The sequence below is a fragment of the Rhizophagus irregularis genome, chromosome 18 (genome assembly GCF_026210795.1).
Source record: "Rhizophagus irregularis chromosome 18, complete sequence".
Classification (NCBI taxonomy): domain Eukaryota; kingdom Fungi; phylum Glomeromycota; class Glomeromycetes; order Glomerales; family Glomeraceae; genus Rhizophagus; species Rhizophagus irregularis.
The window spans coordinates 1,072,876-1,093,839 of NC_089446.1; the positions used below are offsets into that span (position 1 = coordinate 1,072,876).

At 26.9% G+C, this 20,964-nt stretch overlaps 3 protein-coding genes across 4 annotated transcripts; 1 reads left to right on the forward strand and 2 right to left on the reverse strand.

Annotated features, from left to right (window-relative positions):
* Window positions 1-2,044: 2,044 nt before the first annotated feature.
* Window positions 2,045-4,044, reverse strand: OCT59_009868 (uncharacterized protein). The gene has a single exon (XM_025320616.2). It carries the CDS (start codon window positions 3,937-3,939, stop codon window positions 2,278-2,280), a length of 1,662 nt encoding a protein of 553 aa, XP_025171002.2. The 5' UTR covers window positions 3,940-4,044; the 3' UTR covers window positions 2,045-2,277.
* A 1,866-nt stretch (window positions 4,045-5,910) lies between these two features.
* OCT59_009869 (uncharacterized protein) lies at window positions 5,911-7,326 on the reverse strand (the record flags this gene model as incomplete). Its single annotated transcript, XM_066132651.1, has 1 exon — window positions 5,911-7,326. One exon carries the CDS (start codon window positions 7,324-7,326, stop codon window positions 5,911-5,913), a length of 1,416 nt encoding a protein of 471 aa, XP_066000273.1.
* Window positions 7,327-15,954: 8,628 nt separating this feature from the next.
* Window positions 15,955-18,206, forward strand: OCT59_009870 (uncharacterized protein; the record flags this gene model as incomplete). Of its 2 annotated transcripts, XM_066132653.1 has the most annotated exons (17): window positions 15,955-15,973; window positions 16,052-16,065; window positions 16,375-16,384; window positions 16,471-16,515; window positions 16,607-16,655; window positions 16,742-16,776; window positions 16,876-16,920; window positions 17,013-17,057; window positions 17,146-17,180; window positions 17,285-17,328; window positions 17,420-17,464; window positions 17,551-17,601; window positions 17,675-17,680; window positions 17,801-17,841; window positions 17,925-17,966; window positions 18,059-18,094; window positions 18,181-18,206. In XM_066132653.1, 17 exons carry the CDS (start codon window positions 15,955-15,957, stop codon window positions 18,204-18,206), a joined length of 588 nt encoding a protein of 195 aa, XP_066000275.1. The 2 variants fall into 2 exon arrangements, with proteins under 2 accessions (XP_066000275.1, XP_066000274.1); XM_066132652.1 differs by lacking the exon at window positions 18,181-18,206 and having other exon boundaries at window positions 17,675-17,700; window positions 17,801-17,837; window positions 18,059-18,074.
* Between the last annotated feature and the right edge of the window lie 2,758 nt (window positions 18,207-20,964).

A 20,964-nucleotide genomic window follows, 5' to 3' on the forward strand; every position in this document is an offset into this window, starting at 1 on the left:
CTACATATAGAGGAATAACTTTGACCAAATATCAAATTTTGGCCAAAATTAACACCATATACTATTCAATATATCGAAATTTACAATTAAATATATTACCATACTATTACAGGTGATACTGTACATAGTAGAATTCAGATTAAGGTAATTTATTTAAAGTACATAAATCAATCCGTTCATTAAAATACTATGTTATTAATTTATAATTACTTTGTCGGTAGTTAAAATTTCAATTGAAAGTTAAAATAAATAAAATTGTTGGGGCAGTGAGTCAGTGAAATAAATATATTAGCTAATATTAACCCCAAAAATATTTTGTATTACGTGCAACTCAATCATTTTCTTTATAAAATGTGTAAAATTTTAAAATATTAGCTAATACTGATATGTCGCCGCTATTATATACTTCATTCTCTGATAAATTAAATATTTATCATGTTCATTTTAATACATGATTCCTTTTAAATCCGTATAAATAAGAAAATGAAAAAAAAATTCTTTCATTATCTAATATCAAGGATAAAATAATAAAACTAACCAAAAACATAAATAAATTACAATAATAATTTGGCATTCCTTTCTATTTAAATTAAAATATTAAATAAATAATAATCTTGATTATTTATTATAAATTATCAATCATACATTTTTTTTTTTTAAAAAAGAAATTTAATCAAAGAATCGCTCTATACTAACCGACTATAATAAAAAATCATAATAATATGAACCATTGTTTCTATTTTAAAAAATGAAACTTTGTACGTCATACTATAGAAGGTATAGGGAGTTAGGGAGTTTAGTTATTATCAAATGAAAAAAATTTTTGGCGTAATTGTTTTAATATAAATAAAAAAGGAAATAAAGAAAATGTGATTATTTTTTTTAGAAAACATTTGCATCGATTCTTGAAAGATTTTATCGATAAATATATTTTTTATACAATATATAGAAATGGATTGCATTTTTACTAATATAATTTTTGTTTGTTGAACAAACGTAATTTGCGTCTTTTAGGTAAAGTTATAATAATTAAATTATTTTATACTTCTAACACCAAATTAATTAGTAATTACATTATATCCCTTCGTAGGCCGTTTATTCGATAAATTATATATTTCGCTATGTCTAATATTTTTTTTTGTATCATATCATGCTAACTTTGATTATGAGCTACCCGGCCTAGTACTACTAACTAGGAAGCGGAAACCGTTGTAAGTCCGGAACGAAAAAAAGATAAAACTCCGATTTGCGATTTCATTGGATGTCATCACGTGAGGGACAGAGAAACTCACGTGAACGATCATTTTTCATAATGCGTACTCTAAAATTATTTAAATTCCATTTGGATAATTACTTACTTAATCAAAGTTACCTATAGATTTAATAAAGAAATTACTGGTTATCTTTGTGAATTGGAAAAGTCAATAATTAACTGAATTTTCAAGACTGAGTAAATTATATTTCACGTTTTTATCTTCAATACTAGTCCGGAATTGACTTCATGAATATTCAAAAACCGTCTACCGAGGCGTTAGATTTAACATGAGGTTACGTGGAATTGGAAATAAAGTTGTAGATTTATTAATGATAGGTATTATGGTATTTGGTCAAGAACAAGAGATTGTAAAAATAAATCCGGTTTTATTTTTAACTTATAATATATCCGGTTCCTTCAAATCCTTCGGATTTATATCCGGTTTTATTCGAATTATCCAGATATAGTAAATCCGGTTTTCTTCGATTCATCCGAATTTATTATATCCGGTTTCTTTCGATATTCGGATTTAAATCCGATTATCGAATACTGAATTTTAACCTCTATCAAGAACCTTATTAAAATATAAAGTTACCATTTCACATTTCGCTGTAAATGAATCTTAAAGAAATCAAGTCATTCACTATTACATTATATTGCTGATCAGAATAGGAAACTCTTAAATTTTGCAGCGTTATCAACTCCCGCACGTGCATTTGTGATAATGTGGTGTGAAAATTGAAATTAGGGTTAAATTAAACGAACTTAATGGTTTCTAGATTTTATTTTGAATATTACTAATAAATTACTTATTCGAATATTCGAATAACTCTTTTATTGATAAATATATAGTACGTAATAAAGTTTATAAATTTTTTATATATTACGATAATATATGATTTGAATTTTCGTTTTTATTTAATAAATGAAAAATTCTTTATTAACAGACAAGTAAAATTTTCCATGATGTTCCATATAAAAAATATCCCTCAATATTTTAAATAGGATAAATTGAGGGTGTTTTAATCAGATACATCATCGCCCGATTCCGGTTCTAACTTTTCTTTAATTTTTTGTGATGACCAGATGCTAAACCCTTCATTATACGATGGATATTTTTTCCTTTTTGTAAATACCTGAGCGTGAGTATATATTTTACGTTTTGCCACCTCATCCAAATCTCGACCAATCATTGGAAAAGAACAAATTTCAACTTCTAAGTTATCAATGTCATCTTTATCCCAATTTCCTTCCATAATGCTTGGGTCAATACTAGAACCTATTTCTACCCATCTCACTCGAGCACTAGGTTCTTGAACCTTTAAGCGAAATTGAATTATTCTAATAAATTCTCGAATTAAATCTTCCGCCAATTTCTCAACATATTTTTTTTTGGTATCATCTTTAATTTTACGATATTTATTCATTTCTCTATTTAAATCGGATTTTTTAAACATAATGTAAATATGTTGTACATAATCTTCACCCGATAAGTAATCTGAAAATCCTCGATTACCAAGAGCGATATTAACTTCTTGTCGTATTTTTATTGAAGCTGCCTGAGTTATCGTGTCCGTTCCGTTTCGGGTATTAGAGAAATCAGCTAATTTATTTTCTAAATCTTTTGCCTTTGTTGCAATCTCTTTTTCTAAATGCATTATCGAATCTTCATTTAAATTTTGTTTGAAGTATTTTCTAATATCCTTTGTTATCGTTTTTATAATATGATGTTGTAAAACTGCTTTAACTAACGGTTTGTTAGGTTCTTTGGGTGTAACTTTAGTTTTAATGTTATACTTTTCCATAAGGTCATTAACCGCCTTGAAATCGATCTCAAAATCCCCTTTTAATGTTGTGACGTAATTTTTTAGCTTATATTGTAATTCTTCAATATCCTTTTTAAGTTGAACAGAATGATTCTTATCGTTATCGTTCATTCGATAATTTGTAATACTACCAAGTGCGGATTGGTATTGAGATGCTTCTTTTTTAAGATTTATATTTTTTTCCATAAGTTCTTGTTTTTCTTTTTCTTTTCTTAGCAATAAATTTTTAAGATCATTTATCTCCTTAAAATATTCATCATTTTTTTTCTGAAGTTGTATAATTTCTTCTAATTCATTAGATTTGTTTTGAAATTCACTGATTTCTCCATTCTTTACTTTAATGTCAGTTACTAATTGATTATACGATTTTTCCTTAAGTTTATCTTCGAATTGTTTGAGTTGAACTTTATTTTCATTTTGTATTGCTGAATAATTGTCTAGATTTTTGGAAGTTGCAGATATCTTATCTTTAAGTTTTTTGTTTTCATCAAGAGTTTTTTCTAAATTTTTTTCTGATTCTGTAAACTTATTTGTAAGTTTTTCTTTGTCAGAACGAAGTGTTGACAAAATTTTTCTTAATTCTTTAAGTTGCTGGGCTTTGTCATCAGCGAATACCTCTGAGTGACTAGTTTGTTTATTATTTTTTTCATTTTCGAGTTGAGTTTTGAGTTTATCATTTTCTTTACATATATCTACATAATCGGTTTGTACTTTTTTAAGTCTTTCGTTTTCAGTGCGAAGTGTTGCCAAATCTTCTTCGGATTTACTGAGTCGAGCTTGCAGTCTTGTAATTTCTGAATCATTTTCTTGCGAATTATCATTTATAGATTGATTATATTCACTTTTATCTAAATCCATTTCAGTTTCATAATTTAGTGAAAAATCATAATATGAACAAATATATATATATATATATATATTTTATTTTTTTAGGAAAGAAAGAGTTAAATTTTTGATCAACACACATAAAATGAAGTACTTTTATCACTTAACCATATCCGTATAAACCTGTTCTTGACCAGAATCAATGACAAAATTTGTAACCATGTGATCGATTGACTGTTAAGACATTAGATGGTTCACAAACACCTGGTATTAAACATATTTTTGGTATCAGATATTGAATTTGTAAATCCTTAAATTATTTCCGTGAAAAAAAAAACCTCATTTAACAACATAAAATGTCATTTCATTGGGTAACTTTAAGTTTTTAAGAATTTTATTACATAATTATTTAATTCTAATAAATATATTTAATATATTCAGAATTAAGAAATCTTTTTAAAACTATTTTTAAAAAAAAAGCAAAATAAAATAAATACAGTAAAATAAAAAAAAAACAATAATATAATCGCGTTTCTTTTCCGCACAATTAAATTTATGAATTACAAAATTGCTATATAATACCTGGGCCACAAGCGACATGTAATTTATAATAATCAGGCAGATTAATAAATCCATAATAAAGAATATCATATATGAATTAATAATCTATGCGAATAGCTATCTTACAATATGTACTATTTATTATTTCCAAAATATTTAATTTTTAAGAATGAAAAATAGAGAATAGTCATTATATTTTTAATCAAGAAATTCTTGGAGTAATAAAATTATTTTATTATCTTTTATTAATATATACAACTAAAAGAAATTGTGATTGAATCGAAGAAACAATTTTTTTTTTTTGGAAACACGTTTTTATCTATATTGATTTTTGAAAAGATTTTACTGATAAAATTTATTTTCAAATTCATAAAATATATGTATGATAATTAACAATTATGAGTATTAGATTGTATCAATACAGTAACTTATTTAATATACCGTACTTAACGTTCGATCGCGGAAAAACGAAAATTAGCGTTGTAATTGTTTAGGATTTTAATTAGGTAAATTTGTAATAAATTAAGAAATTATCATTTTGACTTTTTTACTCAAACTAATTAATTGCATTGTATATCTTCTTAAACTTTTGGATCATTTGTTCATTCGGTAAATAATATATTTCCGTAATGATTCCACTAAAGTGACCTATACTTGCTTGGGAGGCAACAAATTTTCTTATATCATTTGATGATAAGAAATTGGTCCATTTAATCAAATAAATGGACAAAAATTATCAAACCAAATTCGAATCAAATGAATCAAATGAATTGATTTAATGAAAAATCATCTAAATGGTTTTATTGTCTCGATAATCAATAGTATAGGCTCATTAGAACAGGACGGGGTGTTTTTCTTGGAAATGTTTTATGTTTACGTAAAATTTATTTTTTATAATAAAACACTGCTCCTCATGAGGGTGAACTTAAAAAAAAAAATAGTAATAATTTATAGTAGTATAATCTTTATAATTTTACAAAAGAATAGTTGAATTTATTTGAAGGTATAACAAATGGAAATTCTTTATTCTATCTAATTAACAAACCAGTAAAAGTATCACAATATTTCATCATCGTCCGATTCCTGTTCAAAATTTCCTATAGTTTTTGGCGTCCGGATGCTACATCCTTATTAACATTACAGTAAATTTTTTCCTTCTAATGAATACCTGAGCATGAGTATATATTTTACGTTTCTCTACATCATTCAAATCCTGACCAATTATTGGAAAAGAACAAACCTCCACTTCTAAGTTATCATGCTTGTTCTTTAAGATTTATGATTTTTTCTATAAGTTCTTGTTTTCTTTTTCTTTTCTTTGCAATAAATTATTAAGATTATTGATTTCCTCAATAAATTCTTCATTTTTATAATTTTTATACTGAAATTGGCGAATTTCAGAATCCTTTATCTATGGATTATCTGATGCATTTTCATTATTTGCTATATTTGAGCTAAGATTTGTTCTAATTCATAAGATTTTTTTTGAAATTCGCTATTTTTAACTCTAATATCAGAAATTAATTGATCATACTTTTTGGATTTTTCTTTAAGTTCATCTTCGAGTTGCTTGAGTTGATCATTGAGTTTATCATTTTCAACTAAATAATTGTTTGGACTTTTAGATGTAGATATCTTAAGCTTTTCGTTTTCAGAAACTAATTCTGCAAGCTGATTTGTGAGGATTTCCTTTTCAGAACGAAGTATTGACAAATTAGAGTAATCATTATATACCGTTGAATGATTATTTTGTTTGCTATTTTTATTTTTTAGTTTTTCATTTTCAAGGTGAATTTTGAGTTTATCATGTTCACCACACATAACTTCATAATCGTATGTTACTTTTTTAAGATTTTCACTTTCAGTACGAAGTGTTGTTGATAAATTGGTTTGTGCTTTATTAAGTCTTTCATATTCGCTTGACAAACTTTTAAGCTGAGCTTTGAGATCACGAATTTCATTAGAATCACTTTTATTACCATTTCTAAGTTTTTTGTTGTCCGTACGAAATGATGAGAGTTGATCCTTGAGGTTATTATTTTCAGCTTCATAATCATTTTGTACTTTTTTAAGCTTTTCATTTTCACTTTCGAGCTGATCTTTAAGTTTACTAATTTCGTTAGAATTATTATCTCTAAGTGATGAGAGTTGATCATTGAGGGTGTTATTTTCATTGCGTATGGTTTCATAATCAATTTGTACCTCTTTAAGCCTTTTATTTTCAGCTGACAAACTTTTGAGCTGAGCTTTGAGGTCACGAATTTCACTAGAATCATTTTTTTGACCATTTCTAAGTTTTTTGTTCTCCGTACGAAATGATGAGAGTTGATCCTTGAGGTTATTATTTTCAGCTACATAATCATTTTGTACTTTTTTAAGCTTTTCATTTTCACTTTCGAGCTGATCTTTAAGTTTACTAATTTCGTTAGAATTATTATCTCTAAGTGATGAGAGTTGATCATTGAGGGTATTATTTTCATTGCGTATAGTTTCATAATCAATTTGTACCTCTTTAAGCCTTTTATTTTCAGTTGACAAACTTTCGAGCTGTTCTTTGAGGTATCTAATTTCGTCAGAATTATTTTTTTGATTATCTATAAATCTTTCGAGTTGAGCTGTGAGGTTATTGTTTATTTCTAAATACTTGTTATGTTCGGTACGGAGCGCCCTCAAACTTTCTTCAGATTGTTTAACCAGATCTTCCTTTTCATCAAGTAACACTCTGAAAGTATCTCTCTCTTGGGAACATTCATTTAGTCTGTCTTGGAGGTCAGAATTTTTCTGTTCAAGTTCTTGGATTTCATGAAAATAAAAAAGTTCATCCAAATCCGTTGCATCGTCATGATCATTAACCTTCATGACAATTTTTTTTTTTTTGCGAATTAAAGGAAATCAGGTTTTATTTATAAGTGACAATTTAATGGTATTTTTATCACTTTACCTTATCTGTTTATCAGTTACGAAATGCATAAAATTTTTTTTTGTAATACACAAAAACCGAGTTGAAACAAGTTATAAATGTATAAATGAGCTTTGTTTTCGGAAGGCCGTGTGACCGATATTCGAGACGAGCAGATTATTTAACACGTGCATATAATAAAATATATGGAATACGTTAATTATATATTTATTAATAAAAATGGTGAATAAATGTGTATCTCAACCTCCTGAAACGTGTAAAAAATTCTTAATATAAAAAATACAAACTTTTTTAAAAAAATGTGCAATATGTGTATTTTTGCCTGCTTAACATCAAAGGTGGTTTTGAATGTCATTTTTGACTTTATGATTTTCAGGATTTTTTTTTGGTTAAATCACATGATATATTTAATTCTGGCCAGAATTAAATGATCGGCACATAAAAGTATCCCTTTTTGAAAAAAATTAGGCATCACACATAGTGAGAAGATTTAGATTTGCCCTATTTTTATTTTAATAATTTTTGAAAAAGTTATTACAAAAACTTCTATTCTTCAATAATATAAAATAACTGAAAAACTTTTTTAATTGTAATTAGCTATAAATAATTAAAAAAAATTTATTAAAAATAATAAAACTTTACCTTCTGCTATTTCTGATATATAATTCATTTTATAAATAATTAATTTATCTATAATAGAATTGAATATTTTAATATTATATTCAAAATTAATTTCAAGGAAAAGTACAATATAATCATGAAGTTTTTATATATTATTTATTACTGTAAATTTAGCTAATTAAAGTAGGTATTTAATAAGTAATTATAAAAGATAAAATTATAAAATTAAGTTCACATCTAAGCTTATTACACTTTTAAATGTATTAAAAAATAAAGTTAATTTAAAGATTATAATAAATTTGGAAAAAAAATGCTTAAAATACTAAAGTATATTTAAAGCTAATAAAAATATACAATTAATTAATAAAAATTTGACAATTATAGTAAATCAAATAATAATGTACAATTTGATATAATAATATCTTTATAAGAAATATTTATATTTAAAATATACTTAAAATTTTATATTAATTTGCAATATACTTATAATATATTTATTAAATTAAAATAATTTTTTACTCTTTAATCTAGTTATCTAAAATAAAAAAAAATTATAAAAAAATATTTCAATTTTTTAAATAAAAAATATTATAATATAAATTATTAGTATAATACTGTATATTAGAATCCCAAATATTTAGTATAAAATTTCTAATTAATTTTTTGCTAAAATTGATACAATTTAATCTTTTTTTATTTTTTATTTTTGCAATTATTTTAACATCTAATAATCTAATTTAGATAAACTTTTTTATTTTATAAAACTTAACATTAGCTATAAACCAATTAAAAAAAAAGTTTATTTAAATTGTTAAGAAAATTGTAAAAAACTAACTTTTTAATTTTTAAAAAAAAAGGTACTGTAATTTACTCTAAATTACTAGTAGTATCAGTTCAAGACCCTGCTTACTTATAAGATAGGTCACCCCTAGCCTAAGGTAAAAATCATATATAAAATTCTTTGCAGATTCTACTATAAAAGGAAATTTTATGTTACATTGTTATGATTTTTTTCCTTTTTAGCTAATTAACCAATAGAATTTAAGAAAAAAGCAAGGTAAAAACTATTAGTAAAGACTACGGTGACCTTTATTATAAGTAAGCGGGGTCCTATCAGTTCGTTAGTTTTTGTAATAATAATAAGCATTAGGTGCAACAATCCTATTTAGGTTGTAATTATATACTTAGAGAAGATATAGTTAATTCAGGATCCCAGATATCTAATATAAAGGTCATAATGGACTTTTGGCTAAAAACACCCCTTTTTACTGAAACTCAAAAAATCGTTTTTTGTAAATATCTCAGCATCCAGTGATTCAATTTTAATGAACTTTTTTTTATTTTGTAGCCCTCATTTAGCTCTACAATTTAAAAAAAGTTCATCAAAATTGGACCACTAGATGCCGAAATATTTACAAAAAATGATTTTTTGAGCCCTGAAAAATGGGCCAATCTGCCGAAAGTGTGACTTGAACGATCATTGTACTTTCTCTCCTGTTGGGCTCTGCCCATTTTTTCCAAGAAGACATGGATGAAAAATATGAGGATTTTTTGTCTTGAGTGATAGTAAAAGGACTTTTCGAGGTTATATAAAGTTATTATTGAGGTCTTTAGTTTTGCCTGAACTCCTTACAGCTTATATTGAGTTAGGACCGTTATCATGAGCCTTGGAGTTACCAATAATACTGTAAGATGGCAATTCCATATGAATGTTCCCCCTGGGCTTTCTGAAAGGTTGAAAAGTAGTGCGTCTTAGTTCTTACGCCTTTAAAGTCTAACTGGCCAAGTGGTTCGCAGGCCGGACCAGTATTTCTTGGAAGAAGCTCTTGACCAACATATTTCTTGCTAGTTGATGTTGTTAATGGGAGTATTAGTCTTCTAAAATAAGGAGATGGAGTTGAGATGCATGTTTAGTGTTTTTTACTCAGGTTTTTCTCATTGCACTTCGAGTTTTCCTGAGGTTTATGTTTTTATTTTTTGTTTTTTGTTTTTCTTGGTTGTTTTTTTGGTGTAACCTTATTTTCTTTGAGGAATGGGGGGATACTGGAAAATTTGATCATCATGGTGGCTTGGTGTTACTAATTTTCAAAATCAATGATCACTCACACTGGTCAAAATAGTCCAAATCGGCTAAAATTCAACCAGCCAATTTTAGGCTAATTTATGGTCTAATGCTGGTCAAACTTTAGCTGATTTTTTGGCTGCAGTTCGCTGCCACTCGCCTAAAGTTCGGCTTGAAATTTTGGCCAAAATTCAGTTAACATTCGGAACAATTTCAGATAGCAAATTTTGGTGAATAGTTTTCCGAATGTTACTTAATTTATGTTGCAAATTTGTACTAAATTTATTTACTAATATTCAGCCACAACTCATTTTATTTAATATTCGCAATAAATCACAACTTTATTTATAAATGCATATTACAAATAAGTATTACTAATCTACAATTCCACAATCACATAATTCATGTATTCGTATATACTTACGAATCTTGATCTTTTGGAAACCCACCAAAACTATAAAAAAAAGAAAAGAACGGTTAGTAACTGTTCCATAATATTAAAAAAAAGCAAAAAAACCCAAGATTCTACTTACGAATCTTTGGTTTTTTTCTGTTTATCAGAACCCACCCGAGACACTAAACCTATAAAAAAGAAAAAAAAAGAGCAGTTATTAATAACTGTTCATAATAATATTAAAAAAAAATAAAAAATAAACCAAGATTCGTAAGTACAAATCTTGGTTCCACTTTTCTAAAGATCCCGAAACCTACAAAAAGAAAAGAACGGTTATTAGTAAACTGTTCGTAGTAATAAAAAATAAAATAAAAAATAAAAAAAGAACCAAGATTCGTACTTACTTACGAATCTTAGTTTTCCGTTGTTCTTCGAAAGCCCACTGAATCTAAAAAAATAAAATAAGAACGGTTTATCAGTAACCGTTCGTTAATATTATAAAAAAAAATAAAAATAAAACCAAGATTCATACTACGAATCTTGGTTTTTTCCATTCTTCAGAAGACACTGACCTAAAAAAAAGAAAAAGAACGGTTAGAAACCGTTCATAATAATAAACAAAAATAAAAAAATAAAGATTCATACCGAATCTTTAGTTTTTTCCGTTCCTTGGAAAGACAGAATCCACCCGAACCTATAAAAAAAAATCAAAAGAACAGTTAGTAACTGTTCTATAACATTAAAAAAAAGATTCGTAAGTATATTACTTACGAATCTTTATCTTTGGGTTTTCGTTCGTCGGAAGCCTACCGCACCTAAAAAAATAAAGAAAAGAACGGTATTAGTAACCGTTCATTAATAAAATTAAAAAAAAAGAAAAATTATAAAGTAAAGATTCGTACTTACGAATCTTTATCTTTGGGTTTTCATTCGTCGGAAGCCCACCGCACCTAAAAAATAAAGAAAAAAACGGTTATTAGTAACCGTTCGTAATAAAGAAAAAACAAAAAAAAAATTATAAAGTAAAGATTCGTACTTACGAATCTTTATCTTTGGGTTTTCATTTTTCGGAAGCTCACCCGATCCTATAAAAAAGAAAGAATGGTTAGTAAACCATTCGTAATAATAATAAATAAATAAATAAATTAAAGATTCTTACGAATCTTTGGGTTTTCGTTCTTCAGAAGTCCACCCGATCCTAAAAAAAAGAAAAGAACGGTTATTAGTAAACCGTTCATATATTAAAAAAAAACAAAAAAATTAAACCAAGGTTCGTACTTACTTACGAATCTTGGTTTCTTGGTTTTCCGTTCTTCGAAGCCCACCAGATCCTAAAAATAGAAAAGAACGGTTATTAGTAACCGTTCGTAATATTTTTTTAAAAAAATAAAAAAAAAATCCAAGATTCTTACGAATCTTTGGAATTTTCCCATTCTTCGGAACACGGAAGCCCACCCGAACCTATAAAAAATAAAAGAACGGTTATTAGTAACTGTTTGTAACATTTTTTTTTAAAAAAAATAAAAAAAAATCCAAGATTCTTACGAATCTTGGAATTTTCCCGTTTTTTGGAACACGGAAGCACACCCGAACCTATAAAAAATAAAAGAACGGTTATTAGTAACCGTTCGTAATATTTTTTTTTAAAAAAAATAAAAAAAAATCCAAGATTCTTACGAATCTTGGAATTTTTCCGTTCTTCGGAACATCTGATCCTAAAAAAAGTAAAGAACGGTTATTAAAAACCGTTCATAATATTAAAAATAAACAAAAAAAAATAACCAAGTTTCGAACTTACAAAACTTGATTTTTCCATACTTCGGAAGCCTACCCGAACGGCCGAACCTAAAAAAAAAAGTAAAAAAAGAACGGTTAGTAACCGTTCATATTAAATTAAATTAAAAAAATAAAAAATAAATAAACCAAGTTTCGTACTTACGAAACTTGGTTTTTCCATACTTCGAAAGCCCACACGAATGGCCGAACCTAAAAAAAAAAGTAAAAAAAAGAACGGTTAGTAACCGTTCATATTAAAAAAATAAAATAAACTTCAAAGAATTCGTACTTACGAATCTTTGGAGTTTCTGTATTTTGAAGCCCACCCGAAAGCCGAACCTATAAAAAAAAAGTAAAAAAAGTGAAAGGGGGAAGGGAAGGAAGGAAAAGGGAAGGAAGGAAAAGGGGAAGAAGGGGAAACAGGGAAGGGGAACGAAGGAGAGGAAAGGGGAGGGGAAGAAAAAAATTATTAAAAGTTTAAAAAAGGATGTATAAGATGATCCTTTTTTAAACTTTTAATACGCGTAATGCATAATGCGTAACGTTTGATTAACAAAATTAATAAATCGACCATAAATCATATATGTCGAAATTTAGCCGATTTTTAATAATTTACGAAATTTGGCCGAAATATGTGACAGATCAGCCGATTTGTCACATGACCGAAAGTTTTGATTTCGACCAGTGTCAGGTGATAAGGGGGTGACAGGTTGGGTACCGCAGTTTTTGTAGTATGCCGATCATGGTGATCACATGTTGAACTATCATTGGATTGACTTATCTAGGTAGATCTTAGGCTGATGGATCGTTCGCAATGAGGTGGGTGTTCTCTGTTAGGGATCGTTTGAAATGAAGTGAGTATCTCTGTTGGAATTGCACGACACTAAAAAGTTCTCCTAGCGGCTGGACTGCATGACACTAAAAAGTTCCCTGAGGTCTTTGTGAAATAGGTTTGTTATTTATAGTATGTAGTCAAATAAAGGAAATTGAATTTTGTGTATTTTTGATAGCGCTAATGATATTTAGCAATGGGATTCTTCGATCTTTAAATGTAGTGGGGGTCTCGCTGAGTATATATAGCATAGTCGATTCTACCGGGTTTAAGATATAATTTGGGGATAGCCATAGTTAGAGGATGTTGGGTTTATAATCTTAGCATTTCTTTTTATATATTTCTGGAAGATTATTGTTCTTGTATTAGATTAGTTCTGCACTTTGTTGCAGTTCTTTTTTGAATACCTGGTATTCTCTAAAGTAACTTGTGACAAAAATTAATAAAATTCAAGCGCAGCTTTGTTAAACCGAAAGTGTGACTTATGATCTGTTTTGAAGATATCCGGGGTCCTGTTAATTCATACCTAAATCTTAAAATTGATGTTTTAGTAACTCCTTTAAAATAAAAAGGTCATTTAATTAAATTGCATTGTAATAAAATTATTAAACCTAAAATTATTAGATTTAAATTACTAGTATTAGTTGTTTTAAATATGTCCAAAGCTTTAACATATTCTTAAAATATATAAAATTTAAAATTAGTAGTTAAAATTAATATAAATAGTTAAAATTAAATTAATTAATAATTTTTAAATTATAATTTTAGCCAAAATTTTCTTAAATCTAGCCAAATTTATAATGCCAGCCCAAATTTTATTAAAACTAAAATTTTTAGATTATAAATATAAACATATTTATATAATATAATTTATTATTTTAAATATAAAAAAATAATTTATTTAGCAATTTAATACTGAATTATACCATTATACGATTTAACACGTTGCGTATTCTGCATTCCTGCATTAAATGCACAATGTGTAAAACATAATGCTCAAGCTTCTTTACACTTATAAAGATAACGTTGCAAATAATTAGCAGCATCATTATACTTTTGTAATAATGCAGCCCACTTTTCTTCAAAAATAAACTCAACACAGCTATTACGTGCATGACAGAAAACTGTAAAAAATTCTTTCCATTTCTCTCTACCATATTTACCAAGAAAATGTTTTTTCAAATTTTTTCAGATATGGAACAGGTAAAAATGATGCTTTGTTGTTGTCCAAGTACTGCTTACTGTTGCGACCATCGCTGAGTCAGCATCTGTGTAAAATAACATATATAACTCATAACTGATTTGCATGAATTTAGCATTTTTTGCTTCTGCTAAAATAGACCTAATTTGCTAAAAATCAAATTATCACATTTTAAATCTATACTAATTTGCTAAAACTTAAAATATGAGTTATAGTAAAATTCTAAATAATATAAGTTTAAATTTGCTTAATAAAATATAATTTTAGTTTATTAAAATTTTTTGTAAATTAGTAAATTTAATCGTCAATTTACTGAAATTAATAATTTTTTTTTTTATTATCAATAAAAAAATAAATAATTAATATAAATTAAACTGTCAATTTTTATAATTTATAATTAAAAATATGTATGTAGATTATAGATAAAATAATAATTAATAAAATAATAAATTAAATATAAATAATTATTAAAAAATAAAATGTTGCACAGTTTTTGGCCTGTATTATACTTAATTTTAGCCAAAATATAACCTGAACTCTAAAACTAATATTTTTAAAAATATTATCTATAAAAATTAAAAAAAAAGGATAAGTTAAATTTAAAAAAAAGTATCAATTTGCTCAAATATAAAACATAACTTTGTAAAATCAACACAATTTGCTAAAACTCATAATTATAACTATTAATTAATTTTCAATCAATTTACTCTATTTAAAATTATGAGTTAAATCTAATTTTGATTGAATTTGCTAAAACTCAAATGTGAGTTATATATGTGATGTCTGAGGTCCTATTACTATATATTTAACAGTTATATAAAAAAAACTTATCACAGAATTACATTTACTTTTTTTAATTTATAAAAAATTTTACCTTATAAATAAATTCAACCAGTTTTTTTATGTAATTTTTATCTTAGGCTTGTAGGTGATCTCTATTAGAAGTTAGCAGAATTCTATTTAACTCCTCATTCATCACGTCTAAAGTATGATAATAGTATTATTAGATTTATTTTAATGAGTTAATTTCAACACTGGTCGAAATAAAAACTTTCGGTCATATGACAAATCGGCTGATCTGTCACACATTTCGGCCAAATTTCGGAAATTATTAAAAATCGGCCAAATTTTGACATATATGATTTATGGTCGATTTATTGAATTATTTAATCAAACGTTACGCATTACGCATTACGCATATTAAAGTTTAAAAAAGGATCATCCTTTTTTAAACTTTTTTTAATTTTTTTCTTCCTCCCCTTTCCTTTCCTTCGTTCCCCTTCCCTGTTTCCCTTTCTTCCCCTTTCCCTTCCTTCGTTCTCCTTTCCCTTCCTTCCCTTTTTCTTCCTTCCCCTTTCCTCTTTCACTTTTTTTACTTTTTTTTTATAGGTTTGGCTTTCGGATGGGCTTCCGAGTACAGAAACTCCAAAAATTCGTAAATACGAATACTTTGGAGTTTATTTTATTTTTTTTTTAATATGAACGGTTACTAACCATTCTTTTTTCTTTCTTTTTTTTTAGGTTCGGCCGTTCAGGTGGGCTTCCGAAGTACAAAAACTCCAAAGATTCGTAAATACAAATACTTTGGAGTTTATTTTATTTTTTTTTTAATATGAACGGTTACTAACCATTCTTTTTTCTTTCTTTTTTTTAGGTTCGGCGTTCGGGTGACTTCCGAAGAATGGAAAAAACCAAGTTTTGTAAGTTCAGAACTTGGTTTATTTTTTTTTAATATTATGAACGGTTATTAACCGTTCTTTTTCTTTTATTTTTTATAGGTTCAGCGTCTCGGGTAGGGCTTCCGAGTTCCGAAGAATGAAAAAAACCAAGATTCGTAAGTATATACGAATCTTGATTTTAATTTTTTTTGTTTTTTTTTTAATTTTATTAATGAACGGTTACTAATAACCATTCCTTTTTTTATTTTTTAGGTTCGGGTGGGCTTCTGAAGAACGAAAACCCAAAGATAAAGATTCATAAGTACAAATCTTTTCTTTATAATTTTTTTTTTTTGTTTTTCTTTATTACGAACGGTTACTAATAACCATTTTTTTCTTTATTTTTTAGGTTCGGTAAGCTTCCGAAAAATGAAAACCTAAAGGTAAAGATTCGTAAGTACGAATCTTTACTTTATAATTTTTTTTTGTTTTTTTTTATTATGAACGGTTACTAAAACCGTTTTTTCTTTATTTTTTAGGTTCGGGTGGGCTTCCGAAAAACGAAAACCTAAAGGTAAAGATTCGTAAGTACGAATCTTTACTTTTTTTTCTTTTTTTTGTTTTTTTCTTTATTACGAACGGTTACTAATAACCATTCTTTTCTTTATTTTTTAGGTTCGGGTAGACTTCCAAAAAATGAAAACCCAAAGATAAAGATTCATAAGTACGAATCTTTACTTTTTTTTCTTTTTTTGTTTTTTTCTTTATTACGAACGGTTACTAATAACCGTTCTTTTCTTTATTTTTTAGGTTCGGGTGGACTTCCGAAAAACAAAAACCCAAAGGTAAAGATTCGTAAGTACGAATCTTTACTTTATAATTTTTTTTTTTGTTTTTCTTTATTATGAACGGTTACTAAAACCATTTTTTTCTTTATTTTTTAGGTTCAGGTGAGCTTCCAAAAAACGAAAACCCAAAGGTAAAGATTCGTAAGTACGAATCTTTACTTTTTTTTCTTTTTTTTTGTTTTTTTCTTTATTACGAACGGTTACTAATAACCGTTCTTTTCTTTATTTTTTAGGTTCGGGTAGGCTTCCAAAAAACGAAAACCCAAAGGTAAAGATTCGTAAGTACGAATCTTTACTTTATAATTTCTTTTTGTTTTTTCTTTATTACGAACGGTTACTAAAACCATTTTTTTCTTTATTTTTTAGGTTCGGATGGGCTTCCGAAAAATGAAAACCCAAAGGTAAAGATTCGTAAGTATGAATCTTTACTTTTTTTTTGTTTTTTTTTGTTTTTTTCTTTATTACGAACGGTTACTAATAACCATTCTTTTCTTTATTTTTTTAGGTGTGGTGGGCTTCCAAAAAACGAAAACCCAAAGATAAAGATTCGTAAGTACGAATCTTTACTTTATAATTTTTTTTTTGTTTTTTCTTTATTACAAACGGTTACTAATAACCGTTTTTTTCTTTATTTTTTTAGATTCGGGTGGGCTTCCAAAGAACGAAAATCCAAAGGTAAAGATTCGTAAGTACGAATCTTTACTTTATAATTTTTTTTTTAATTTTATTAATAAACGGTTACTAATAACCATTCTTTTCTTTTTTTATAAGTTCGGGTGGACTTCCGAAGAACAAAAAAAGGAGAACCTTTAAGATTCTTAAGTAATATACTTACGAATCTTTTTTTTAATGTTATGGAACAGTTACTAACTGTTCCTTTGATTTTTTTTTATAGGTTTGGGTGGATTTCCGTCTTTCCAAGTTGAACGGAAAAAACTAAAGATTTAGTATGAATCTTTATTTTTTTATTTTTGTTTATTATTACAAATGGTTTCTAATAGTTCTTTTTCTTTTTTTTTAGGTCAGTGTCTTCCGAAGAATGGAAAAAACCAAGATTCGTAAGTACGAATCTTAGTTTTATTTTTATTTTTTTTTATAATATTAACGAACGGTTACTGATAACCGTTCTTATTTTATTTTTTTAGTTCAGTGGGCTTTCGAAGAACAACGGAAACCAAGATTCGTAAGTAAGTACGAATCTTGGTTCTTTTTTTATTTTTTATTTTTATTTTTTATTACTACGAACGGTTTACTAATAACCGTTCTTTTCTTTTTGTAGGTTTCGGGATCTTTAGAAAAAGTGGAACCAAGATTCGTAAGTACGAATCTTGGTTTATTTTTTATTTTTTTTAATATTATTACGAACGGTTATTAATAACCGCTCTTTTTTTCTTTTTATAGGTTTGGCGTCTGATGGATTCCGATAAATCAGAAAAAACCAAAGATTTGTGTAAGTTCTAAGGTTTTTTGCTTTTTTTTAATATTATGGAATGGTTACTAACCGTTCTTTTCTTTCTTTTATAGTTTTGGTGGGTTTCCAAAAGATCAAGATTCGTAAGTATATACGAATACATGAATTATGTGATTGTGGAATTGTAGATTAGCAATACTTATTTGTAATATGCATTTATAAATAAAGTTGTGATTTTATTGCAAATATCAAATAAAATGAGTTGTGGCTGAATATTAGTAAATAAATTTAGTACAAATTTGCAATATAAATTAAGTAACATTCGGAAAACTATTCACCAAAATTTGCTATCTGAAATTGTTCCGAATGTTAACTGAATTTTGGCCGAAATTTCAAGCCGAACTTTAGGCGAGTGGCAGCGAATTGCAGCCAAAAAATCTGCTAAAATTCGACCAGCATTAGACCATAAATCAGCCTAAAATCGGCTGGCTGAATTTTGGCCGATTTGGACTATTTTGACCAGTGCAATGAGTTATGTTTCATTTTTCTGTAATAACTGAATGTAAAGTTAAATGCGAAAACATTTTGTGATACAGTAAATTTTAAATAGAGAATGCCAATTTTAATATTTTTGTAAATAACTAGGACTCCAAACATTACATACACAACTCAGTGGCAACTTTTTCGCAAATTGACCTAAATTTCACAAAAAAAAAATCAGTTTTTTGCAATTATCTTGGCATCCAGTGATCCAATTTGTATGAACTTTTTTAAAAAAAATCTGCATGAATTGGATCACTGAATACCAAGATAATCGCAAAAAATGGAAAATAAAAAAAGAGCAAATTGTGTCTTTTTTTGGCAAAAAGTCAGTTGTGAGTTCTATAAGAGATATCCGAGTTCTGAATAACTTCACATTTATTACATTTAGAAATATGAAACTATTACCATTAGATTTATCTCAATAAGATGATTCTGCTGAGCTGTGTTTCATCTTTTTAAAATTACTGAATGCAAAGTTAAATACTAAAAATTATTGAAATATATAAAATAAAAATCATTACCAATTTTTTAATAGTTAATCATTTCAGATTTACTAGTACAATCACTGCAAAACTTTTTTTAAAATAAAAGGTTAATCACCCTATCATAATAGTTGATCATTGAGACCTTCATAAAGGGTAAGTTGCAGGTTTAATTCTACTAATTATAGATATTGAAAGAATTTACTGCAGATGTTATTACTAATAGTATGAAGATACAAGAATTAGTGTATTTAAACTGCACTATGATGTATTAGTATGTAATGTTAGGCTGCATATTTTAATAGAGAATCTTAGTAGTATTCTTATAATATTTCTTAAGAGATTATTAGTATATTTAATATTCTTCTATAAGGTTTTTGCTTACATATCTTAGGAGTAATATCCTATTCAGATGGTCACTCAATGATACTATTTGAGGTCTAATGTGATTAGATGGTTATTATAGATGGTAAAATTCTGGATATAATATTTTTATGATAGTTTACCTTCTAATAAGTTTAGGTCAACTGGGATGTTTCTGAATAATATACAGGTATATTAGATGAGATATAGGATTTAATTTCATACTGGTTGGCAGCTTAGATAGTAAAACATCACTGGATGTAATCCTAAATAGGTGAGTTTGTACTATTTCTTGTTCTTTCTATCTCAGTGATTACTACTAGGGATTGGAATCGAAAATCAAATGATTTTTCTTATAGACGACCAACCTGACTTTGAATCAGTTTCTAATTTTAGCAAAAATAATCAGCACTTAGCCGGCATGAAAAATTACTTTGAAGTCAGGTTAACTTATATGTAAAAAATTGCTGAGAATCGATTCTCAAAAATCGATTTTACTATGTTTTGTTGATTTTTGATTAATCAATTCCAATCCCTAATTACTACTATACCATTGGAAGATTTATAACTGTATCTTAAAGCTAAAGAATTGTAGGATTATAATGGTCTTAAGTAAGTCTTAGTTTAATTTAAAGTATAAATGGTTAATATAGAAGGGTATTTAGATGATTGTTATAATTACATTTGATAAAAGTCCTTCACTAACTAAAATATAAGTTAGGTAATATAGAATAATTTACAACACTGGTCAAAAACTACATCAGGAAATTTTATAGTGCGAAAAATTGCGTAAGTTTACGATTTTGTAAGTTTACGAAAGTTTATGGCATAATATTTCGAAAAATTTCAAAATATTACGTAAGTTTACAATTTCGTAAGATTTATGTGATATTACGGTTAAAATATTACGTAAGTTTTCAATATCGTAAGATTTACGCAATATTACGGTTAAAATATTCTGCAAATTTACGAAACTGTAAACCTGCGTAATATTACAGTTGAAATATTTCGAAAATTTACGAAACTGTAAACCTGCGTAATATTACGGTTGAAATATTTCGAAAATTTACGAAACTGTAAACCTGCGTAATATTACGGTTGAAATATTTCGAAAATTTACGAAACTGTAAACCTGCGTAATATTACGGTTAAAATATTTCGAAAATTTACGAAACTGTAAACCTGCGTAATATTACGGTTGAAATATTTCGAAAATTTACGAAACTGTAAACCTGCGTAATATTACGGTTAAAATATTTCGAAAATTTACGAAACTGTAAACCTGCGTAATATTACGGTCAAAATATTCTGCAAATTTACGAAACTGTAAACCTGCGTAATATTACGGTTGAAATATTTCGAAAATTTACGAAACTGTAAACCTGC

Excerpts from the sequence above, each read along its gene's own strand:
- OCT59_009868 (XM_025320616.2), bottom strand. The coding sequence starts at position 3,939 with ATGGATTTAGATAAAAGTGAATATAATCAATCTATAAATGATAATTCG.